Here is a 26238-nt window from a genome sequence, read left to right as displayed (position 1 = left end):
GGACCTGACATACTCCAAAACACAGGAGCTGGGTTTGGTCCTGGACTAGTCATGCATCACAAGCACACCTTTATTCTAGTAGAGCAGGCCACTCCACCGGAAAGGGCACCGAATGACATCACAATGTAACAGCTGTTCCAGGCTCGACGTCTCTGCTCACCTCCCCATCGTAACGCTCACTTCAGATTTAGAATGTTCACATGCCTATCATCATGAAAAGGGAGAGGTCTAATTTACCTGCCACACACTTTTCTGTGTGGAGTCGCCAGTGAATAGATAGAATGGAGTGTGTGTGTGTGTGTGTGTGTGTGTGTGTGTGTGTGTGTGTGTGTGTGTGTGTGTGTGTGTGTGTGTGTGTGTGTGTGTGTGCCCACATTTGTTTAATTACTCTGCTCTCTTTCTCTTTCTGACTGTTTACCATTGACACCAGACGTCTACATTCTGAGCCTGCCTGTAAACTCTTTAAAGTGAGGTTTATGTTTTCTATGTTTCACCAAGGTTATTGTGTCTGAAGAAGAGTGTGACAGTGTTTAACTTGGAATCATCCATCAGATTACATCATAAAAAGTATGTTACTGACAACAACAACATAACCTTAATCATTTTACATGCAGGAAAACCCCCATCAATTGTACACTAATGAGATTGTATTTTAGTGCAGAGAGATTACTCCAGGTTCGGGAATTATCTGCAGCTCTCTTTTTCAGTTGTTTGTTTGAGTGACCACTTTCATTTGTGTAGGCCTATGTTTCCTCTGCCGCTACCACCACTAAGTACCACTATCATGCTTTAAAAGGGAAAATGTTTGTGTTCAGTATTATTGTCTATGTATGACAGAGCTGTGTTTTGCACATATACTATGTCTGGGTTATTAATCACATTATCTTGGTATTCATTCATTATGAGATAATATTGATGTAGGACAAATGTTGATAAGAGCAAACCTCATTTAATGGCCACATGGGGAAGCAATAGCTTGTGGCACACCCACACCCATGTGAGAAGTTCGGTGTGTTTGTGTTAATCAGGCCTCATGGCTCTGTGTCCACATCTGAAGACAGGCAATACCTACCTGCACTTACAGAACACCTCTCACTCAGTCCTACCACTATTATTGCTAGTCAATGGGAACAAGAGACTGTAATGAAAGTTCCATTTCATAGCAGAACCTGCTGGGTCTGTAGCAATGGGTGTTTGACCTTTCTATAGATGAGAACAATGTTTGAGGCTCTGCCCCTGGTGTAGTGAAACCATTTAGAGACGCTTGATAATCCTGCTTGTCTCCACAATGTTTGGTAAATCCGCCTTTAGTTTAAATGCACCACAGTTATTGAATACCTCACAAAACAAATTACACCTGAATTCCCTGGTGCCAATAGTGCAGTTTAAAACGGTTGTTAAATGAGTTCACTAAAGTGTGAAATTGTTTCAATTGATTATTTTATAACTTGTTGTAATAACCTGATGTAATTTATTTATAGCTGTCTTGTAGTTTTGTTATATTTTTGTTGTTGCTGTATTTATGTAATGTTTGTCCTCAGGGCACCATTGTAAATGAGACAATGGTCTCAGTTTAGTTCCCCTGAATAAATACAAGTTAATCAAAAATATATAATAACAATGTGCCAAAGTATTATTTTTCCTTCAGAGAGAAAAAGTTTGTCCATTCTTTTTGTGTGCTGAGCCTCTCGGCCAAATGAGTTGTTAGTGGACCATGTCTTTAAACATTTGCATTTGAAACTGTTGGAGAATGAATCATTATCCATTGATACACCATGAAACAAAAGGCTGGTCCTCTGCAGACCAGCCTTAACCTACTGTTAATATCCCAGGCTCTTTGATGTTCCCTCCAGTTCCCTTTCATATTTTAGGCCTCTTACCAGGCCAAATGTGCCCATGCTAATACATTAGCCCCTATGTGCCCCCTAAAGTATCTGCTGCTTCATAGATAGCATGTTGTCATAGCAACAATGATAGGCCTACACCCCGAGAAGTCACATGCCCATGCCCTGGTAATTAGACCTACAGCTGCTTGTTATCACTGGGTTAGTATGTCCCACGTGTGGTTTGTGGGGCTGATTGGTCCAGTAGGTGTTCTGGGATTTACCATCATTGGGCTCCCGAGTGGCGCAGCGGTCTAAGGCACTGCATCTCAGTGCTAGAGGCATCACTACAGACCTTGGTTCAATTCCAGGCTGTATCACAACTGGCTGTGATTGGGAGTCCCATAGGGCGGCACACAATTGGCCCAGCAGTTAGGGTTTGGCCGGGGTAGGCCGTTATTGTAAATAAGAATTTGTTCTTAACTGACTTGCATGGTTCAGTAAAGGTTAAATATGTTATTTATTTTTAAATATCCAACCACAACCATTAGTAATGGTTGTATCCAACCATAAATTATATAGAAGTAGAATGGGTAGAACAGACGTAGTTCACTAAAAGCCACATGGTTTTCTACTGGTGTGACATGTCAACTCTGTTGACAGTTAGCAGCCTGATGATCTGTCAAACTGTAAAACTGATCCCATGCCATGACCCCACTCTCCAAGGGTGTCTTAGGGGAAGTGGGATATGCTAAAAACACATTACTATTTCACCACACACTTGTACATGTGCGAATCAGGACAAATATAAGCACCCCTTATTTGACCTTTTGACTTCTTATTTACAGTAAGGGCCACTGCCTAAAGCCTTGGGTTTCCCCTTGGCTATCTTTGCTCTGAGGCTCCACCATGGATGTCATCTTGGTGAAATGTATGGTCCCCAGGAGCACCAGAGCTCTGGCTCCTTTTATTTGGTAAATAAAGGCAGGAGGATCCCTTATGCTGCATGTTCTCTATTCTATTTTGCCTCTAGCGTGTGAGTCTTGCGCTGGCTTTTCATCAGCCGGTGTTCAAAGTCTCTCCACTGGCTGCGCTAATTACAGGGCTCCGGGCAGCACTTTGAGACCGCTCATGCTGGCTCTTGAGAAAAAGCCGCGCGCCTGATTCTCATGACGAGATGAACCACACATACATGCAGTAGCTCCGCACTGACAGAATCAGTCAACCAACATCATTGGGACATTCCGCACCGAAAGAGACTCACAACTTCACCCAGGACAGGACACTATTAGCTGCACCATCCGATAAGAGGTTGCGCTAGAGCGTATCTGTGTTTGTTTTTTTACTTAGTGAAACGCTTCCAGTGTCAATTTTGACATTTGGCAGCCTATTTGAATGCTGCATGAGTTAATTCCTCCATTCAACCCTGGATATAACCGAAGAACTCACGAGATGTAGAGTTGTCTACTGGCAGTGGCACCTGAGTGGCGGTCGGCTAATTGTTAGACCATACTGTCAGTGTAGACTTTTGCGGAACGGAGAGGAGTCCACAAACCGAGGATTACCTGTTGGATACTTTTACTAGTGCTGTCACAGGGAAAGGTGAAACGGCATGGCTGTGGACGGTAATTGAGATCCAATAGTCGTGCATGCGACATCTCAATAGACGAATCATCCCCTATCTTCTCTTGTGATATACTTTCTATTTTCGGTAAAACCAGATTAAGCTAAACAAGTGCGCAGTGTAGCATTCGTTTTGCTGACTTGCATGACCACTGCCCCTGCTTATTTTTGGCTTTTGATTTCAGAATTTAGGTGGAATTTTTATGCAGCACAAACAGAAACCGCTGTCCGGACGGCGTGGTGCTGAAATTGATAGCGATTAAGGGTGACGGATTAGGGTCCATTTGTTTACAGTGACCACTGGCCATATAACCCATTCCTTATAATTTAACGCCTATTTTGAAATGAAGGAACCAGTTGTTCACTGAAGATTGGGTACATCTCAGATTCGATGTTTTCAAACACTTCTAGTGTATTTTTATTGAAGTTATTTTTCTAAGTGTCATGAAGCAACATACACCCATGCCCCATGCTGAAGACCTAGACTAGAGGGTTGATATCGAAGGGTTATGTCCGTTATGAAATGTTCTCCACCAGTGGCATTCATATGGCTTGGCTTGATAACGAGCTGCCTTTGCGAGCCTTGGCTCTGTTGGGGGTCTGGAATAAGGGGGATACTGGATAATGCAGAGGAGGGGCACAAGCAAAAGGACCAAAATATACCCTTTCATCTCCTCTCCTCTCCTCTCATGCTCTCCTCTACTGTCTCTTGTTCTGTCCTCATTTAAACTTAACCTGTGTCAATTAGAAAATAAACATTTGAATGAACATCACACACACACTACTCAAAACATCACTTCCAACACAGACAGAAAATCAACTCAATCTGGCACATTACTTAGTAATGACCTGTGGCTGGTTGCCAGGTTATGCTGCAGTAATGGTGTGTTTACTCTAGCTAGCACCTTTTCCCTTCATTATGATACAGAAAAGACACTTTCTGCCTGTAGAATGGGATAGGGTGTGTGTCTGCCAGTAACTAAACATAATGATGAGCGACTGATTTATATGCAGTAGTCATGTGGAGTTGCCAGAAATGCCTGGGAGCTATCTGGGTAAAAGTTGAAGTTCCTTTGAACATCAGCTCATAATGACTCAGTTTAATGGCTCAGCCATTATAACACCTGCTTGGTCTGTCTGGAAAAACACCTAGTAATGATGGTTGAGCCCATCTGTCAATGAGAAGGCACCCAGGGTTTTACAATTCTTTGGCATATATTTTTCCAGATTTCACAATGCATTTCTAGTGCAAATTACAGCATAGTCAGTGAGAGAATTTCAAGCACCACAAGCCTGTGACTTTACTGCCACTGTTATAGTCAAATCGTATTGCTCAAATCAAAACTGTATGTGTCTCTTTTACTCTTGTAGCGGCCTCCAGTTTCAGTTTCTGCCGGCCTGCTGTGGAATACAGAGCGCTGCCGGAGGACTTCAACCACCTGAGTCGACGGACAGGAGGGAACCTGACTTGGCATGACGGGCGGGGTCAGAAAACAGCAGGGGGCCGGACAGTGAAGCTGCTCCAACAGCCTGGGACAGAGAAATATCAGGTGGAGTACCTCAACTATTTAAGATCTCTATTTCTGCATATCAGATCATAATCACAGATTAGATGTGAAAAGTGACCCCATTTCTGTAGAGCTTTACAGCCATGATGCTAATGGATGCCTTTTTATACTGTATCTGTTCCTAGTCATCCACTACATCTCTAATTGGTATGCCTATTCTAGATGCACATGTACATTTAGAAAAAGGAAAGAGCTTCATGGGTTATTATTCCTCTCAGATCAGTCTTTTTCAATCATTAATTGACGTGTATGTAAGCTTCTCTCTGGCCCTGTGTAATTTACCAACACAAAAGCTTCTCTCTTCACAAAGACAAAATATAAAAATTATTATATGACAAATGCAATGGACTTTATCCATTGTTCCAACACGAGTAGCACTTTGTTCGTGGAGAATGGAAGATGCTGTTTATCCAGAGGGCTATGGGGCACTCAGACTGTCCAGCCTTTTATAATGACTTTAAAAAGAACTGCTATCCTTCCTATGTACAGAGACACCAGCCTTTGTCTGTGGACTGAGAGCTAAAATGTGCAATATACTGTATGACATCTAATGGCTGTGGTGAACCTTACAGTATGTGCTCTGGCAGATATGTTTTATAACAAAGCATGTCTAGGGGGGTCCTGGTTCTCGGTTCCCGGTGCCTGGTTCAATTAATGCTAGGGTAATAGGGGGTAACTAGCCCATGGGGCATCTCTCCCCTTGTTTTCAGTCACAGGTGGGGACTGGATTAGGTGTGAGCAGTGCAGTAGGTGGGCTCGTGAGTTGTGCTCCAATTTTACTGGGGATAGCTTTATTTGTGACCTACAGGTACAAATTAGAATTGTGCAATAGCGAAGCATTTGCCACATCAATGTTACACTGAGTTAATTAGTTCAGTTATTGTTATTAAATGTTATATTCCAATGTTATTTAATGTTATTATTTATATTCCATTCTAATTTTATATTCCAAATATATATGTTTTTTGGGGGGGAAACCTTTTGCTCCTGAATGTCATTTTAAAGACTGTAAGGATTTAAATTCTTGCATTATTCAAATCATATTTAGTGCAATTGTACATAATGGATTGTATAGAAAATGAACAACAAAGAAAGAAAAAAGAAAATTAATGTGCAGGTGAGTTAAAAAGAGGGACTTTACATAAAATCTCCTCATAGTGCAGTTATTAATGGTGACATGTGTAAAACCATTTCCCCCCCATATTTTATTGAAATAATTAACGCAACTAGACTTGAAGTAACGCAACTAGACTTGAAGTATTACTTACTAAAGAATTTCTAAATAAAACTGATTAAATGGATTTTAACACACTTCTGTGAAACCCTATGCCATAACTCTTCTACCGGGGGGGCAGTTACACCCGGTATTTAAAAAAAGCCCCTTTTTTGAAAACAACATTTCCTGAAATAACTGAAAAAGTGTAAACTGTAGCCACTTTTTTACCTTTATAGTTTATTCGCCTAAGCATGATCTTCCACATATCAATTTTTTTCCAGACTCTTTTGTGTCAAAAATTAGACATGTTCTTAGGGGGGGCTAGTTACCCACTAGCACCCTATCTGATATATTATGGTATTCCCTTTACGTGGTATTACAGCGCAGTGAACCTTTTGCGTTTTTTAAATTGACTTTAAATCATGTTATTGCAATTTCAATGTGACTGTTTTTTTACCAATGAATGAAGGAATCTCTGCTATACATTGCGGTTTCCAAGTACCCTACAAATTTGGGTTGATGACAGAGATACTTCCCTTCCCCTTCCATGCATGCATATGCCTCATGCTTTATTTCTTTCACGATCAATGCAATGCATTACATAATCTTGTATCATGAATGTCTGTGATGAAAAATGCAGGGAGAGAGCTTATTTGTTTTTGTTTGTTGCTGGCCAAATTCAGGCCAAGGGGTGTAGCACTAGTATGTTGAGTTCAAACCTTTTGAACTTTAAGTGGGGCTGCTGGAGAAGAAGAGCAGAGCAGAAAAGGAGAGAACACTGCATTCATTGATTTTTAAATTGAATGAATGATCAAAGGCTTCATTTGATTAGTCACCCATATCCTGCTGAGATTCCAAGTGAAGGAATTTGGTATTAGGATAAGACTGACCCACATGCACTCTGGTTTGATGCTGATGCTCATTGCTCACAGAACTATGTTCCCTGATCTTATAGTTTCAGATGAATGTATGTGTTTGATCTGCAGGGGGACCTTTTATATGATAGGCTTCATTAGTGATGGGTTTAGTGTGGATATATGCTAATGTGAGAGCAATAACATTACTGTCGGGCAGGCGGTATCAGAACAAGAGTTCTGATACCAACAGTCTCAGAGACAGTTTATATCAACAAGTCATCAGACTGCTGAACACTTGAACTGGACTGACCAGCTGCTCATGCACACACCCACACAGACATACAGTACACACACACACACACACACACACACACACACACACACACACAGTACACTACAAGACCAAAAGTTGCCCGACGAACATCTCATTCCAAAATCATGGGCATTAATATGGAGTTGGTCCCCCCTTTTCTGCCTTCTTCTGTGAAGGCTCTTCACTAGATGTTGGAACATTGCTGGGGGACTTCCATTCAGCCACGAGAGCATAAAATATATATATATATACAGTGCCTTGCGAAAGTATTCGGCCCCCTTGAACTTTGCGACCTTTTGCCACATTTCAGGCTTCAAACATAAAGATATAAAACTGTATTTTTTTGTGAAGAATCAACAACAAGTGGGACACAATCATGAAGTGGAACGACATTTATTGGATATTTCAAACTTTTTTAACAAATCAAAAACTGCAAAATTATTCAGCCCCCTTAAGTTAATACTTTGTAGCGCCACCTTTTGCTGCAATTACAGCTGTAAGTCGCTTGGGGTATGTCTCTATCAGTTTTGCACATCGAGAGACTGAAATTTTTTCCCATTCCTCCTTGCAAAACAGCTCGAGCTCAGTGAGGTTGGATGGAGAGCATTTGTGAATAGCAGTTTTCAGTTCTTTCCACAGATTCTCGGTTGGATTCAGGTCTGGACTTTGACTTGGCCATTCTAACACCTGGATATGTTTATTTTTGAACCATTCCATTGTAGATTTTGCTTTATGTTTTGGATCATTGTCTTGTTGGAAGACAAATCTCCGTCCCAGTCTCAGGTCTTTTGCAGACTCCATCAGGTTTTCTTCCAGAATGGTCCTGTATTTGGCTCCATCCATCTTCCCATCAATTTTAACCATCTTCCCTGTCCCTGCTGAAGAAAAGCAGGCCCAAACCATGATGCTGCCACCACCATGTTTGACAGTGGGTATGGTGTGTTCAGGGTGATGAGCTGTGTTGCTTTTACGCCAAACATAATGTTTTGCATTGTTGCCAAAAAGTTCAATTTTGGTTTCATCTGACCAGAGCACCTTCTTCCACATGTTTGGTGTGTCTCCCAGGTGGCTTGTGGCAAACTTTAAACAACACTTTTTATGGATATCTTTAATAAATGGCTTTCTTCTTGCCACTTCCATAAAGGCCAGATTTGTGCAATATACAACTGATTGTTGTCCTATGGACAGAGTCTCCCACCTCAGCTGTAGATCTCTGCAGTTCATCCAGAGTGATCATGGGCCTCTTGGCTGCATCTCTGATCAGTCTTCTCCTTGTATGAGCTGAAAGTTTAGAGGGACGGCCAGGTCTTGGTAGATTTGCAGTGGTCTGATACTCATTCCATTTCAATATTATCGCTTGCATAGTGCTCCTTGGGATGTTTAAAGCTTGGGAAATCTTTTTGTATCCAAATCCGGCTTTAAACTTCTTCACAACAGTATCTCGGACCTGCCTGGTGTGTTGCTTGTTCTTCATGATGCTCTCTGCGCTTTTAACGGACCTCTGAGAATATCACAGTGCAGGTGCATTTATACGGACACTTGATTACACACAGGTGGATTGTATTTATCATCATTAGTCATTTAGGTCAACATTGGATCATTCAGAGATCCTTACTGAACTTCTGGAAAGAGTTTGCTGCACTGAAAGTAAAGGGGCTGAATAATTTTGCATGCCCAATTTTTCACTTTTTGATTTGTTAAAATTTTTTGAAATATCCAATAAATGTCGTTCCACTTCATGATTGTGTCCCACTTGTTGTTGATTCTTCACAAAAAAATACAGTTTTATATCTTTATGTTTGAAGCCTGAAATGTGGCAAAAGGTCGCAAAGTTCAAGGGGGCCGAATACTTTCGCAAGGCATTGTATATGGGGCTTTGGTGACAGAACAGATGGCACTGTGATAGACTGCATCCAATTTGCTGAGTAGAGCGTTGGAGGATATTTGTAAATGACATCGCCGACGCCAAGGATCGGTAGGATAGTCAGTTTTACGAGGGTATGTTTGGCAGCATGAGTGAAGTAAGCTTTGTTGTGAAATAGGAAGCCGATTCGAGATTTAACTTTGAATTGGAGATGCTTAATTGATGTGAGTCTGGAAGGAGAGTTTACAGTCTAGTTAGACACGGGTATTTATAGTTGTCCACATATTCTAAGTCAGAACCATCTAGAGTAGTGATGCTAGTTCTTCCACACCAATCTTGACAAACCATTTCTATATAGACCTCGCTTTGTGCATAGGGGCATCGTCATGCTGAACCAGGAAAGGGCCTTCCTCAAACTGTTGCCACAAAGTTGGAAGCATAGAATCGTCTAGAATGTAATTGTATGCTGCATTGTTAAGAGTTCCCTTCACTGGAACTAAGGGGCCTAGCCCAAACCATGAAAAACAGACCCAGACAATTATTCCTCCTCCACCAAACTTTACAGCTGGCACGATGCATTCGGGCAGGTAGCATTCTCCTGGCAGCTGCCAAACCCACATTAATCCGTCGGACTGCCAGATGGTGAAGCATGATTCATCGATCGAGAGAATGCTTTTCCACTGCTCCAGAGTCCACTGCTCCAATTTTTACACGCTACACGCTTCAGCACTCAGCGGTCTCGTTCTGTGAGCTTGTGTGTCCTACCACTTCGCGGCTGAGCCGTTGTTGCTCCTAGACGTTTCCACTTCAAAATAACAGCACTTACACTTGACCGAGGCAACTCTAGCAGGGCAGAAATTTGACAAACTGACTTGTTGAAAAGGTGGCATCCTATGACGGTGACACGTTGAAAGTCACTGAGCCCTTCAATACGGGCAATTCTACTGTCAATGTTTGACTATGGAGATTGTATGGCGGTGTCCTCGATTTTATACACCTGTCAGCAACGGGTTTGGCTGAAAAAGCCGAATCCACTAATTTGAAAGGTTGTCCACATATTTTTGGCCAAGTACTTTATATTCATGCTCCACACACATCACAACTGCTGCTACCAGACTCTTATTAAGCTGCTTAATTTAAACACATTGCCCTCAATCTCCTCTTCCCCGAAACACATGTAAATATTGGACTATAAATTGTGCCTTCCTGTATTATACTGATGCTAAAATGTTTATACTGAGCCGTTTACTTTGTTTGTATTCTTATCTTGTATTATTTCTTATTGTTGCATTGTCGAGAAGGAACCTGCAGTAAGCATTTTGTTAGATGATGTTTACCATATGTATCCCGTACATATGACTAATACAATGTGAAATGTGAAACTTGAACCTTGACACCCACTGCTGCTTGGTGTGTGTGTGTGTGTGTGTGTGTGTGTGTGTGTGTGTGTGTGTGTGTGTGTGTGTGTGTGTGTGTGTGTGTGTGTGTGTGTGTGTGTGTGTGACGTAGAAGTCCGTCACTGGCCGCGGGCAGCATTTGGTTCTTTAACGCACACACATATTCATCACTCCTCTCTGCGCCATTATAAGATAAGTTAACAATGTGGGTCGACACACAAATTAACTTCTGTCTTGGTGCATGCATTTCACACTTGTCAATGTTCATATTTGAGAGATACAATAATTATTATACTTATCAATGTTGTGGATGAGCGCATTGTTTGTTTGTTCTGTTTCTCTCTCCATCTCTGTAGCTTCCGGGTATGCTGGAAAAGGACCCGAGCTAAGGGAATTGGGTTGGCTTTATAGTGCATGTCCCAAATGGCTCATTAATGCATATGGGCATATTGAAAGATATTGTCAGTAGTGATGTAATGTTGTAAATGTTATGCTGTGATATTGTTTAAAACCGTGTTGCAATGTATATCCTTTAGTATGTTTAGTTCATGGAAAATGTAGGTTTGTATTGTTAATTGATTAATTAATTAGGGTTAATTGTTCTGAGGGGAGGGGCTAGCCCTACAAAAGGAGCCTCTCTTTCAGTCATGGAAAGGCAGTTTGGATTGAGATGTGGATGGGGCAGCATTGTTTTTAAGCTGTCCCATAAGGTAGATGTTGATGGCAGTATTGTTGTTTTTTGTTCTGGAATCACTTGTAAATAAACACCTTTGCACAGAAGAACTTTTGCGGTTCCGCCATCTTTTTATTTTGATAGAGGTTAGGTTATCCAGTTTAGCCTTCTGGCCTACTCTACGTGACATATGGTGGCAGTGGTGGGATGGCGTACCGCAAATCAGTGAATTCCAACAAGAGAGGTAAAGGAATGCGTACAGGATTGTGTTCTCAGCAACAGCATCAACTGTCAGAAAAGGTACCTGAAGTTGAACCGGGGTGGAATACCATGGAATCGTCTGGTGAAGAAGAGGTCAAGTATGAGAAACTTGGAGCCCGACCGCGGGGCCAAAGACAACCAGAACGGGGTTAGCTGCTGACTGAAGGAGCAGTTGGAGGACCAGAACCACACCCAACCATGGTAACCCTTTTTCAGCAACTTTTCACCTGCCTTGAGAGGAGGGACAAAGACTTCAAGCAGGAGTTACGTGGCCTACGCCAATCTATCCTCACAGCTCCCCACCAGACGGAACTCGTCAGTGAGAGCCCAAGATTGGGTCTTCCAACACCAGGACGACAAAGGCTCGATGCAGCAGGGACTTCAACTCCACAGCAGCCACCCCAAGCAGTAATGAGGCCAGCACCAGGAGACCAGTCCAGCAGTGTTAACGTCCATCTTCCAGCATTCCTGAGGAAGGAGCCAAAGATGCCCTCATACCAGCAGGGGAGGACATTGAAAACTACCTGCTGAGGTTTGAGCGCATGGCTAAGACGTGGCAGTGGGCCTGCAGGCTTGTCCAAGAAATAATCAGTGCCTTGTTCAGCCTCATTGGGCAGAGGCCAATGGGCCTTTCACAGCAATGGAGATGGATCTCACGGGCAAGGCCTTAGAGGCTTACACAGCAATGGATGAGGGTCTGTCCAATGTCTACAAGGGCTTGAAGGAAGCGCTGCTGGTGAAGTTTGACATCTCACCGGAAACCTACCGTCAACGCTTCAGAGCTGCATCAACGCCATCGGGTGAGTCGCCGACAGAGACGTACCACCGCCTCAAGGGTCTCTACCGACGATGGGTTCGAGGAGCCTCTCTTTCAGTCATGGAAAGGCAGTTTGGATTGAGCTGTGGATGGGGCAGCATTGTTTTTAAGCTGTCCCATAAGGTAGACGTTGATGGCAGTACTGTTTTTTTGTTCCGGAATCACTTGTAAATAAACACCTTTGCACAGAAGAACTTTTGCGGTTCCACCATCTTTTTATTTTGATAGAGGTTAGGTTATCCAGTTTAGCCTTCTGGCCTACTCTACGTGACTGTGTGTGTACAATAACCAAGGCTTATTAGCTTTTGCATGACTTTGCCAGAAATGCTGTGGTTGCAGAGATAAGCTACAGTGGTATGAACACGAGTTAAGTAAAGGATGGCAGTGGTGTAAAGTACTTAAGTTAAAATACTTTAAAGTACTACTTATGTCGTTTTTTGGGGTATCTGTACTTTATAATTTATATTTGACTACTTTTACTTTTACTTCACTACATTCCTACAGAAAATAATGTACTTTTTTGCTCCAAACATTTCTCTGACACCCAAAGTACTAATTACATTTTGAATGCTTAGCAGGACAGGAAAATGGTCAATTTAAACACTTATCAAGAGAACAACCCTGGTCATCCCTACCACCTCTGATCTGGCGGACTCACTAAACACATGCTTTGTTTGTAAATGATGTCTGAGTGTTGGAGTGTGGCCCTGGCTATCGATACATTTTGAAAAACAGAGAATTTTGCCATCTGGTTTGCTTTATATAAGTATTTTGAAATTATTTATACTTTTACTTTTGATACTCAAGAAGTATTTTATGGGTGACTTTTACTTGAGTCATTTTCTATTAAGATATCTTTACTTGACAATTGGGTACTTTGTCCACCACTGAAGGAATGTCACTCCCATCACTATATTCCAGGCAACTGCATTGTCATGCATTATATCTGTGTGGCTAAGATCATGAAAGTGGTCCTTGGTGACCAGAAGAAAGAAAGACCCCTGGGTGTTTGAACAGATGTTTTGAATGAAGGATGTGCTAGTTTAACTGACGTGGTGAGGTTGTCATCCCTTGGTGCACTCAAGATTAAAACACATCACTTAAATGGGAGGGGAGGGGTCTGAGAGATAATGGAAGCAGTCGAGTGCCAAAAAAGAAATATGACATTGCATAAATAAAATATTCAGTGTGTGTGCTTGGGTGTATTTCAGCGCCGATCAGGCAACTCCTATGGAATCTACCACACCAGCCCCACCCAGCCTAGTCTGATCCAGCCTGTGGTGTTATGGACTCAGCAGGACGTCTGCAGGTGGTTGAAGAAACACTGTCCTCACAACTACCTGACCTACGTAGAGGCCTTCTCTCATCACGCCATCACAGGTATTAACTAGGACACGTGTATTACAGGCATCAAGAACATCATTCATAATTACAGAATCAGAGTAAAATACAGTGGGTTTGAGTAGATACAAGTGCACTAACCCGAAATCATCATTTACAATCATAAAAGGAGACTAAAATACAGTAAGAGTGGATGGCTGGCAGAGTAGAGTTAGTTGAATAACTATGCTTGTAATACTCTTTACCCAATACAGGTATCAAAGGGTACAAGTGCACTATTCATTAATAATCATGCAATGAGATTGGAATACAGCAGGTGTGGGTGGATACAAGTGCACTAGCAGAAAAACCATAATTCATCATCAGAAAAGGCTAGTAAAATACACAATACAGTCGGTGTGGGTGTGTATGAGTAGTGACAGTTGAATCACTTAATGACAGCCTCCTCTCTCTGTTCCCTGTCAGGCCGTGCTCTGTTGCGTCTGAATGGGGAGAAGCTGGAGAGGATGGGCTTGGTGCAAGAGACACTGAGGCAGGAGCTCCTACAGCAGGTGCTTCAACTGCATATGCAAGAGGAGGGACGAAACCTGCAGCTCCTTAGCAGAGGTGTGTGTGTGTGTGTGTGTGTGTGTGTGTGTGTGTGTAAATTTGAGATAACATTTGAGTGTAATTCTAACAGTTCCTATTTTCTCTCCTTGTCTTTCTCTTGAAACAGGTGTCTCCTTTGGAAATATATCGTAACATAACATTCCATTTCTGACTGGGTTGTTTACAGTGAAAACTGGAAAGATTATAGAGCACTTCAACCATGTACAAGCTGGGAGTCTGTACACCATTCAGAAACTTGGACTGTAATGTGAACCACATGGAAACTATTAACTCTGACGAGGACACATGAGATGATCACATGCCATATCCAACTCAGACAGAACCGGGGGAGATGGAACACTCCCAAATATACATACAGTACTGTGATCAATAGAACACAGCCCCGACTTTGAAAAGTTGGATATTGGTTTTCCAACTAAAGGGACAGACAGACTATACAGTTCTATCTGTGATTTGAAATTAAAGGATGTTATTAAAGGCTTCCTGTCAGATTGGCTGTTTGTGTCTTGTTGCCCATTTTTATGTTATTTTATGTTTTAACCATACAGCTGTGCAAGGTTAGTTGTGAATTATATATTTTTGTCACAATGGTTCTTCTTGGAAGTATCCTATAGTGTACTCTATTTTGGGGCTTAATTGTAAATTGGATAGATTGTTGTGAAATACATTTATGGTGAAGGGCTCCTTATTTCAGACAAATAAAATGTATTATGTACTTAACATTGGCCTACGTGATTTTACTGTGACTCCAATCCACTACTGGTGAAGATCAACTACATTACCCACAATCCTCTTGAATACATGGCGCTGTCCACCAGCCGGCACCGAAGAGGGCAAGAGGAAGCTGAGTGCAGCGGGAAGAAAATGTCATCGCGCTCAGACAGGTACTGGTTCTAACAGCATAGACTATTTCATTCTTATACCTTGTATTAGCTGATGTTGTTTAAACGAAGCCTGAAATATATAACTATGTGCTGAGCACTGCATTGGATTTATGCCTTTCGTTGTAGCCTAATCTACTACGGCATCATTTGACCTCCCAGAGCTCACAGTGGCTTGCTTAGCTGTAACGTCCCACCTGCGCATAAACACACAGTCAAGTTGGGATTCATAGAATGTTTGAAGTTTTATAGATTGAATTCAAATACCGGTTAACTGAGTCGGATATCAAGTTTGATCATTTACCAATGATCATTTTAATGCTGTGTGTCAGCTGCTCTGCCGTCGCCAATAAAGTATGTCACCAAGCAGTCGCGTAATAGGATCAGTCTAATAATGGACATCTGCCTTGGATCTAGCACATAACACAACAGGATGACGCTATTGCATTGCTCTGCTCTCAGTATGTATCTGCTGAAATTGTAGTTTTTGAGTGTATGTAGATTTTTACAGTAATAACTAGGTAGCCTACACAATGGTAAAACAAATGTGTGCCATCAATGGACACATATGCTGAATGAAATGCAGTGGCCTGGCATTGTGCAAGGAAAAACTGTGACAAAAATATGATACAACAGCAACTGTCAGTAGGTCAGAGACGGAGTCGTAATCAGACAAACACTTGGGAACATGATTGCCCTGCAGGATATCTCTGTCCTAGCCTGGTCCCAGATCTGTTTGTGCTGTTTTGCTAATTCTTGCCAAACAGATCTGGGAACAGGCTATCTCTGTCAGGATCAGCATAGGAGATGAAGATCAGTAGAGGGCGTCCTGGTGTAAACAGGCCTCTATTAATAACGGTCACCAACTCTGGGATCCTTTTAAACACACTTAGACAAGGAGGGAGGGAGGTGAAAGTAGAGAGGTAAAAGGAGAAAATTGGTGACATTTTCCTTACTCTCCTCTGAGCTGAGATTAGGGAAGAGAGAGGCTAGATTCAGTGGGTAGATTGTAAAACAGGTCTAAAGAGACAACCTCTAAAGAGACGACCAGAGGTTGTCTCTCCCTCTAAAGTGCGTCAGGTGGATTGTAATCTCTTTTCTATGGGGGTTAACTTTGACCACATTTGCTGCCTCAGTAAGCGTTAGCCTGTGTGAGCTCTACTGTGTTAGTAGTGAGTACTGTAGTGAGTACTGTACCTGTTGGGCCTGAGCTGGAGCAGCCAGCCCTCCCTGTTTCGCTGCAGATATGACTCTGCCTGCATACACTGGAGCCAGAATCTCAGGCTGCTGGTCCATGACGACCCGAAGGTAAGTGGTCTGTTTACATAGTGGTGTTGTATGCATGATTATTGGAATGGATGCTGTCTGTGTGTGAGCACTAAGAAAACACAGACAGGGCTGTGGAAGTCATTCTGCCTGTGTGTGTTGAGGGAGTTGGGATGAGTTGTCCCATCCCATGTCAGTTGAAACATACTGGTGATGAGAGGTACAGGGAAATGCAGGATCTATCTACCAAAAACATGTGTTGAAACAAATTAAGATTTTTATGTTGGGGCTTTAGTGGTGCCTGAACAGTACTAAATGCGGATTTAGAGTCTGATGTAACCGCTAAGCTGGTTTTTAACCTTCAGTTGAGCTTGATAGTAAACAAGGGTGTGACGGAGTTGGTATAAACCTTATCAGTGACGTTACCTACGAAAGGGACCATTATAGTACTTTATAACACTCCTAAAAAATGTCCCTCCTTTTTCTTGTACTGTAATTGTACCCAAAGCTCTATGTTAATAACAGGTTAATGATGATATGATGATTGTTGTTTCACAGTGGTAGTGGGGAAGACTCGTTAGATCGGCTCCTGCCTGGCTCTCCTATCACGGCTCCACGCAGGAAAAGCACATCTCAGACTAAGACAGAGCCTCCCCTGCTTCGCACCGGCACACGCACCATTTACACAGCCGGCAGACCCCCCTGGTATGATGAGCACGGTGCACAATCCAAAGAGGCCTTCGTCATCGGTACAACAGTTATGGGTGTATGCCTTATTTAATTGTCAGTGTGTGGAGTGTTAATTGTGATTTTTTTTATGTTGTATGTGGAGTGTTGTAATGGTCTTTCCTTATTGTATGACTTGTTGTTGTACTTAAACATATATGTGTGTTTGTCGGCAGGGTTGTGTGGGGGCAGTGCGTCAGGGAAGACCACGGTGGCCAATAAGATCATTGAGGCTCTGGATGTCCCCTGGGTAGTGCTGTTGTCCATGGACTCCTTTTACAAGGTGAGAGACTGGCATTCATTTGGCTTGCTTGAGATTTAGCATCTGGACATGGTACTGTAGGTTAAGAGGAGTTCCTCTCCGTTCCTCACAAAAGACTTGTTGACAGACACCCTTGTGATACTGTATGAATGAGCCTACCCACAATCCATCCCTCTTAATGATGTTAATCACATGTGCAGCACATGGGGAAGAGACTGTCCACAGCCTGGGTAATCCCCTCCCACACTTCTTCCTTCCATCATGTCTGTTTATAGAACACCAGGGAATAACATGCACCCTCACCCATGGACTCAACATGCAATCACACACACACACACACAGGGTTGGTGAGTAACTGATTACATGTAACAAATTGTAAACAGATTACAGATACTTTTGAAAAATGTGTTGATTACTTCATAGATTAGATTTAAATTCAAAAAGGATGTTTCTTAAAAAAATACATTATGACACCTTTTCACAATGACATTCAATTCAGCATGAAAAAAGGCACAAGTTTAGGTTTGTTCCACCTGAGTAAGTCTGACCACAAGTCTGTTTTCTTCCACTGCTTCTTAAAGGGATAGTAATCCGAAAGTAAATTAAAGTATTCAGATTATGCTACTGAGTTTGGGTAATCCAAAAGTTACATTACTGATTACAATTTTGGACAGGTAACTAGTAACTTTAATGGATCACATTTAGAAAGTAACCTACATGAGCACACGCTACATGGGTAGGCAGCATTACAACTTTTTGTTTTTACACATTCACCTTTTCCTTTTACTCTATGAAAGATTCCATTGTGTTTCTGTGTCCATCCTTCCCTGAAGTTTGCTCTCCTGTACCCCCTAGGTTCTGACCCCTGAGGAACAGACCCTGGCAACCAGTAACGACTACAACTTTGACCACCCAGGGGCGTTTGACTTTGAGCTGCTAGTTGCCACCGTTAAGAGACTCAAACAGGGCAAGAGCGTGAAGATCCCAGTGTATGACTTCACTACACATGGCAGACAGAAAGACTGGGTGAGTGCAGAACCTGAAGGCCATGTACCAAGGGAAAACTCTAGATTCTCCTGATATATTTATCCACTATAAATAAACAGAAGAAGGGTATAACTGGCAGCTGTTGCAGTTCTGAGCATTTCTGTTGTGTCTGTCTCTTCCCTGTGTAGAAAACTGTGTATGGTGCAAGTGTGGTCATCTTTGAGGGGATCATGTCCTTTGCAGACAAAGAGCTTTTGGAGGTAAGGCTGTATGATCATCACATGTTTATAACTTCTTTACTGAATCAGTTGAGTCATCTGTGACTGCAAGGTACAGGAACATAGTGCTCTATTGCTGCTCTGTTTGTCTCCAGCTCCTAGACATGAAGATCTTTGTGGACACTGACTCAGACATCCGGCTGGTACGTCGGCTTCGCAGGGACATCACAGAGCGCGGGCGGGACATCGAGGGGGTCATCAAGCAGTACAACAAGTTTGTGAAGCCTGCGTTTGAGCAGTACATCGAACCCTACATTCGACTGGCAGACATTGTTGTGCCACGAGGTGAGAGATGGAACAGTACCCGTTAGAAAGGTCAAAAGTGCAATATTTTTGCATTCTGCATTTTGGCATCTGCCGTTCTCAATATAATATTTGTTAACCATTGGCAGCTAATACCAATATGAAGGCATATGTATCCTGCTGATATACTATGGTTTCGTAGCCGATATTCTGTGCAGATATTGTTAATTATGTGGTAGCCATTTGAGCTACTGAAATGTTTCTCTCCAAATTAAAATATGTTGTTTCCAAGTGAAAATATAATTCCCTCTGCCAGGTGGTGGTAACATGGTGGCCATTGACCTGATTGTCCAGCATGTCCACAAGCAGATGGAGGAGGTGAGTGAGCAGCAGAACACTATACTCAGTAGACTATATACACTGAGTGTACAAAACATTAACAACACCTGCTCTTTCCATGAGACTGACCAGGTGAATCCAGGTGAAAGCAATAATCCCTTGATTGATGTCCCTTAAATTTGTTAAATCCATTTCAATCAGTGTAAATGAAGGGGAGGAGACAGGTTAAATTGGGATTTTTAAGCCTTGAGACATGAGACATGGATTGTGTATGTGTGCCATTCAGAGTCTGAATGGTCAAGACAAAAGATTTAAATGCCTTTGAACTGGGTATGATAGTTGATGCCAGGCGCACCGGTTTGTGTCAAGAACTGCAACGCTGCTGGGTTTTTCATGCTCAACAGTTTTCCTTGTATCAAGAATGTTCCACCACCCAAAGGACAGCCAACTTGACACAACTGTGGGAAGCATTGGAGTCAACATGGGCCAGCATCCCTGTGGTACGCTTTCGAAACCTTGTAGAGTCCATGCCCTGACGAATTGAGGCTGTTCTGGGGACAAAGGGGTGGAGGGGGTGCAACTCAATATCAGGAATGTGTTCTTAATATTTCTGAGCTGCAGTGCATGAGAAGATGGTGCCACACAGTAGCAGAATGCTGGAGTATCTGTAGAGGTATTGTGAGGGGATGAGTGACTGACATCTCTTTGCCTTTCTCGCTCTCGCTCTCCACCGCTCTCTCGCTCTCGCTCTCGCTCTCTCTCTCTCTCTCTCTCTGTTTCATTCACCTTCTTGTACATTCTGTCTCGATCTCTCTTTCTCTCTCTCTTTGTGCAGCGTGAGCTCAGTGTCAGGTAGGCTTACACATCTCTTACACCTCCTCACTCCCTCCCCCGTATTTGAGTTTTTGTAGTGGTGTTATTCACAATACCCCCACCAGGTGTCTCAGGGTGACTACATGGACTCCTTTTATTGAAGAACTAGTGGGAGAGCAGAACAGTGTTTAGTCATTGTCACCTATTCAAATGTATTCTCCTTTGTGTTGTTTCCTCCAGGGCAGTCCTGGCCTCGGCCCAGCAGACTCAGCCCCTCCCCCAGACCCTCAGTGTGTTGGAGGGTACGCCTCAAGTTAAAGGCCTGCATACCATCATCAGGTCAGATCACGTTCAAATAGAGCCAGTCTAGAATCAACACACTTTTTTTTCTTCTTCTCATTCTCCTCCAACTAATTTGTGTACTTCAGGAATCAGGAGACCAGTCGAGACGAGTTCATCTTCTACTCCAAGAGGTTGATGCGCCTCCTTATTGAACATGCTCTAACATTCCTGCCCTCTCAGGTATGTGGACATTATTTACCAATGTTTATAGTGTATTCTACTGTAGTATGTTATTTTGTTATATATGATTAGACATAATGTCGCTAACTTCATCCCTATTGTATCATGTAACAGTCATGCACGGTACAGACTCCACAGGGCCAGGAGTATGATGGGAAGAGAAGCTTCAGTGGAAAAGGGGTGGGTACTGTACAGTCATTGATACTACTCCTGTTTCCCTGCACTATGTTTGGTATTCCTTTCTAGTAGTATGGACTTTGTGTGTTTGTCAACATGCTGAAGCTCCATCCTCCTCCCCCCAGATTACAGGTGTGTCTATCCTGCGGGCAGGGGAGACCATGGAGCCTGCTCTGAGGGCTGTGTGTAAGGATGTCCGCATCGGCAAGATCCTCATCCAGACCAACCTGGACTCAGGAGAACCAGAGGTACTTTAGAAAGTAACAGAATAGAATAGATCTTTATTGGCTGAAGAGAGGAGACGTGGTCCTATTTAGAATAGTCACACTTACTGTATATCCAGCTCACTGGGTGTCTTCCTAGTAACAATATCTGCCTCTTCCTGACCGTTCCTGAACCCTGTTTCTCCTTCATCCCTGTCCAGTTGCATTACCTGCGTCTGCCAAAAGACATCAGCGAGGACCATGTCATTCTAATGGACAGCACTGTGTCTACAGGCGCTGCAGCCATGATGGCTGTACGAGTCCTATTGGTAAGGGGGCAGTAATAGACATCCCCATCCCATAAGTACAGAGAGACACTGTCTTCAGGATTAATCACTCATTGCTATAATAACCATAGAATTATAATTAGTATTTGTATTTCTATGATATTACTAACCATACTAAATGGCTGAGTTTTAAAGTGATGGCCATAGCACTAAATGTGTTGTGTTGTGTCTATGCAGGACCACGAGGTGCAGGAGGAGAACATTGCGCTGGTCTCTCTGCTCATGGCAGAGTTGGGGGTGCACTCGGTGGCCTACGCCTTCCCTAAGGTCAAAATCATCACCACAGCTGTGGACAAGAGTGTTGATGACTTCCTGCAAGTCATTCCAGGGATTGGTGGGTTTGGCATCGATATAGCTAACATGTCTTACCCCATACATTAGTACAAACCACTCCCTCCTGTTGTAACCCACTGAGCACAGATGTCAGTTCAACGTTTAGTTTTGATATACATTTGGTTGAGTTGTCAAATAACCTGAATTCAATGTGAAATCAGTAAAACATTTCACCATGTCATTGGATTTAGGTTAAAAGTTGGGTGAAAGAAAATAAAATATGAAATGCCCTTACGTTGATGACTTTTGCATATCCATTTAGTTTTCCAAGTTGATTCAACTAGTTTTTGCCCAGTGGGAAGTCAGTAATGTTGATTGGCCTATTTAATTAGAATTCTGCTTCAATGACTACACCTTTCTGTAATCCACCTCAGTCATGTGCTCTTCACGGTGATATCTGATGTGTTGCTCCATGTAATTTAACTCTGGATTTCTGTGTTTTCTGTCATTACAGGGGACTTTGGGGACCGCTACTTTGGGACAGATGGTGGATCATCAGGCTGGAGTGACGATGAGGAACAGGAGCGACCGAAACAACAAACATGAACGTGATTCTGTGAAACACAAGGTTAAAGGCTAGCCTTGTGAAACCAGACTGTGAATTTGTGATAATCAGGCTGGTTTAACAAGGCTAGTTAAGGGCAGGATTAACCAGCAACACCAATCAGAGCTGCTATAGACAGACACAACAAATGGTTCTCTATAAACAAGACATTACTCCCATTTATGTACAGCAAGACATTTTGTATTCTATTTTATGGTACATATTACAATATTTAAATGGAGGGATTATTGTTCTATTTATACAGTTGGATTGTTCAGTTCTGGACTGCTCAAGCAGAACATGTTTATATATGGGGCTACATGAAACTGAATCAGTTTCATCCCTTCTGAAGAAGATGCTATCTTGACAATTGCTATGCTATCTTGACAATTGCTATGCTATCTTGACAATTGCTATGCTATCTTGGCAATTTTATATGAAATAGATTATTGAAGGTTTGGTAGTGAAGCTTCCTAACCTGTAGGGGGAAGCATTGTTCAATTTTAGTTGCTGTGTTGCCATGTTGTGTGTGTGCACCCAGATTACTCAAACCACACTAGAAATCAAATGACGGTCTGCAATTGGTCCATTCCTTTTATTGAGTGAAATTACACATCGTGTACTGGAAATTGCCCATTATTTTCAAGTATTTGAAAACGTATAGCAATTTGAAAGGTATTGAGTTGAAATGGTATTGAATCCTCTCCACACATGACTGCGAGAACAGTCACTAGCAATTAATCAAGGATGATCTTCACCTGAACAAAGAGATCATGACATGTGCTGATGTTTGATGCTAAATGCCAAATATGAGATATCTTTGTATCTATCTTACCCCAATTTTTTAGGGTGTGACATACGTTACGTTTATTGGAGTCATTTTTACCTAACATAGTACACACATGTTGAATGCATTATATTTTCTACCTCTTCCAAGCATAGCCTACATTTAGAGTTATGAGAGAGCACTGTTTTGTGGGGAATTTGTTTATTTATAATCACAATATTTCTCTGTGAGAGCCCTCAGAGTAGGTGGCTGTGATCATGGATGTCATGCAATGCATGTTGTATTCTCCAAGACAGCACAAGACTCGCCTGCCCATGTGACGACTGCCTCAAGGTTAACCTGTTACTATGGAGACAAGCCCACCAATGAAAATTCAGCAGACGGTTGCGATGTTGACTGTAAGCTTTTTGTTTTAAGGGTGACCTATTTTTTTTCTCCAGCTAGTCAGACACAGACCCCTCTACGCACACACACACACACACACACACACGCCTCCACATTTGAACATTTTTCTCTGGGAAATGCATGTGTTATTAGAGTGTAATTATGGAATAAAGTGAATGTCAGATTATCATTTAGGAAACAGTCACCCTTACTTACATCTACTTAAATTCCTAATCTAGCTCTCATATCATCATGGCCACCTAATCATCCCCAGCTTCCAATTGGCTCATTCACCCCCCCCCCCTTTCCTATTTAACTATCCCCCGGGTCGTTGGTGTAAATGAGGATGTGTTCTCAGTCAATTTACCTAGTAAAATAAGGGTACAACAATTATAAACATCTACTTGAATGCATCCAACTTTCTCAATGCCTTAATAGCCAATTAAATCATGTTTTCCTGTGATAAATCCTTAGCACGATTGTAGAATTGTAGAACGTTTGTCTTCCATTAGTCACCACCAATGTTTTTCAGAGCTGCCTTTGGTTTCAAGAGCAGTTTGATATTGATTTATATTATTTTGCCTACTATGGCTGCTTTTAGACAGGCAGCCCAATTCTGATTTTTTTTCTCAGTAATTCATCTTTTGACCAATCAGATCAGCTTTGAAAAAGATCTAATGTGATTTGTCAAAAGACCAATTAGTAGAAAAATATCAGAATTGGGATTCCTGTCTAAACCCAGCCTGTGCTTGATTTGTGTCTTTATTATATGGCAATAATTTGATCATGATGTTGTAATAGGCAAAATAATAAAATCTTAACAGATCATGAACAGCGCATATGACAAAGAGTTCAATGGAGGGACAGCTTTAGACTGTGCTGTGGTCTAGTGAAGTTAGCTGGCATGGTTGGACAAATAATTATTACCTTCTGGTGGAGTTAATCCCGTCTAATAAAAGGCACATGAGGTACATGTTTAGATTATATATATTTTTAAGTGAAGCTTAGAGAAAACAATTTTTCAAAGTGCCACTTTATTACAAAAGTATAAACTTGACTGACATTTTCATGAATAGTAATCTTGATATAAAACATTACAATCTTTTGCATTTTTAGCACTTAATTACACGCTTCGAGTACAAGACCCTGTAGTCTGATTAGCAAACACACAACATTAGCTGCCACATAAAACTTAGCTGGGCTTTTCAAATAACACACCATAACTTAAATTGCTTGGAAAAATTAAACAAAAACATCAAAATTCACATTGTTTCATTGCTTTGCAATTTTCTCACCAGATAAGTCATTCCAAAAATACAGCCAAACATAAATAGTAAAAGATAGATTTCTTGACACCAATTATATATTTATTATTCTTTCTCTTTTTGTAACATACGCACGTACACATTGCATCAACATACAGAATAATAACCACATTATGTGCTGGGTATATTTGGTCAAATGAAGTTCTTTAGTGTCCAGGTTGAGATTACATTTTGTGTTATACTTCAGATACGCTCCTTTACAATATCTCTGTTGTGTCGTTATCATTTGTTGTCACTGCACAGCTGAATTTTTTATTTTCATTTAGGATAACACTGGCAATTGAGAGGACATAAAAATGTTCATCAAGTGTAGTGATGAGATCGCTACAGAGAGTGTTAATGAATGCTCCACCTGCGTTCAAAGCTTAGGAGGGTGAAATCACCATAGTGAGGCTGAAGCAGTATCTTGATTGAGCCACAGTTTTGAGACTGAGGATGGAGCTATTACATTTGTGTAGACTTCAACAGTATGTCCCCTTGACTTGATATGGCCCCTGACTTGATATGGCCCCTGACTTGATATGGCCCCTGTGGTTCAGATAGTAGTATCCTTTTCTCTCTGTGTTGAAGACGAAGGCAGTGACCAACTTGACAGTAACGATTGCCAGAGATTCCTAGTAGCCAAAGCTATCCTGAATTAAAATGACATTGTGCTCTCTAAGAGAAACAAAGCAACATAACAACTAAACAATCAGTAAAAAAAAAAAGTAAAAAATGTTCTTCATTACCACATGACAGTGCTTGATTTTTGTTTGTGTTTTTTTAGCATGCAACATTAAGCAGGCAAAGTGCAGGAAAAGGATTGGCAAGTAAAAACAGTAAAACGGAAGTAAAACACTTAATTTACAGATGGTAGTGGAGACAGTCCATGTGATATGTAACAAATGAAAAGGGAAAAATATCTGGTATTTTTATCTGTGAATATGGTCAAAATTATTACTTTTTCTTTAGGAAGAATGCCAACATTTTTGCAATTTAGTTAATTATTCTCTCATTTGACACTTTGTCCCTGAGCTTTCAAGTCCTTTGATTAATATTAATTTATTTTATATTATTATTTTAATTCCTTCCTGAATCACACATCGACCAACTTGGGGGAAAGGTCTGCCATAAACAGACTAAGTGCTACATAGAGAGAAAACTGAAAGTTGTGCTCGTTCGTAAACTAGGGCTCCAGGATTGCCAGTAAAATAACACTGTTTTAACCATGGAAATGAATTATGAACTCAGCAAAAAAAAGAAACGTCCCTTTTTCAGGACCCTGTCTTTCAAAGATAATTTGTAAAAATCCAAATAACTTCACAGATCTTCATTGTATAGGGTTTAAACACTGTTTCCCATGCTTGTTCAATGAACCATAAACAATTAATGAACATACACCTGTGGAACAGTCGTTAAGACACTAACACTAGTCAATTAAGGTCACCTTTATGAAAACTTAGGACACTAAAGAGGCCTT

General features: G+C 41.6%; 2 protein-coding genes across 2 annotated transcripts; both read left to right on the top strand.

Moving 5' to 3' along the window:
- The first annotated feature begins 3058 nt into the window (after window positions 1-3058).
- On the top strand, window positions 3059-13803 carry LOC135559326 (sterile alpha motif domain-containing protein 10-like). The gene is made up of 3 exons (XM_064993505.1): window positions 3059-3448; window positions 4818-4996; window positions 13624-13803. Exons 1-3 carry the CDS (start codon window positions 3436-3438, stop codon window positions 13801-13803), a joined length of 372 nt encoding a protein of 123 aa, XP_064849577.1. The 5' UTR covers window positions 3059-3435.
- A 1360-nt stretch (window positions 13804-15163) lies between these two features.
- Window positions 15164-24090, top strand: LOC135504205 (uridine-cytidine kinase-like 1). Its single transcript, XM_064922558.1, has 15 exons — window positions 15164-15246; window positions 17068-17258; window positions 17412-17518; window positions 18353-18523; window positions 18673-18744; window positions 18858-19047; window positions 19322-19383; window positions 20180-20196; window positions 20398-20496; window positions 20586-20679; window positions 20794-20859; window positions 20982-21104; window positions 21281-21388; window positions 21584-21740; window positions 22194-24090. Exons 1-15 carry the CDS (start codon window positions 15164-15166, stop codon window positions 22283-22285), a joined length of 1632 nt encoding a protein of 543 aa, XP_064778630.1. The 3' UTR covers window positions 22286-24090.
- Window positions 24091-26238: the final 2148 nt, after the last annotated feature.

This window comes from Oncorhynchus masou, chromosome 18 (genome assembly GCF_036934945.1).
Source record: "Oncorhynchus masou masou isolate Uvic2021 chromosome 18, UVic_Omas_1.1, whole genome shotgun sequence".
NCBI classification, from domain to species: domain Eukaryota; kingdom Metazoa; phylum Chordata; class Actinopteri; order Salmoniformes; family Salmonidae; genus Oncorhynchus; species Oncorhynchus masou.
Note: the sequence above shows the minus strand (reverse complement) of the source record. Positions and strands in the feature narration are given on the sequence as shown.

Coding starts and splice junctions, on each gene's coding strand:
- LOC135559326 (XM_064993505.1), top strand. Junction 4,997..13,623: donor CTGGGACAGAGAAATATCAG/GTGGAGTACCTC, acceptor GGTGTATTTCAG/CGCCGATCAGGCAACTCCTA.
- LOC135504205 (XM_064922558.1), top strand. CDS start 15,164: ATGGCGCTGTCCACCAGCCGGCACCGAAGAGGGCAAGAGGAAGCTGAG. Junction 20,680..20,793: donor TAACATTCCTGCCCTCTCAG/GTATGTGGACAT, acceptor ATCATGTAACAG/TCATGCACGGTACAGACTCC. Junction 21,741..22,193: donor GCAAGTCATTCCAGGGATTG/GTGGGTTTGGCA, acceptor CTGTCATTACAG/GGGACTTTGGGGACCGCTAC.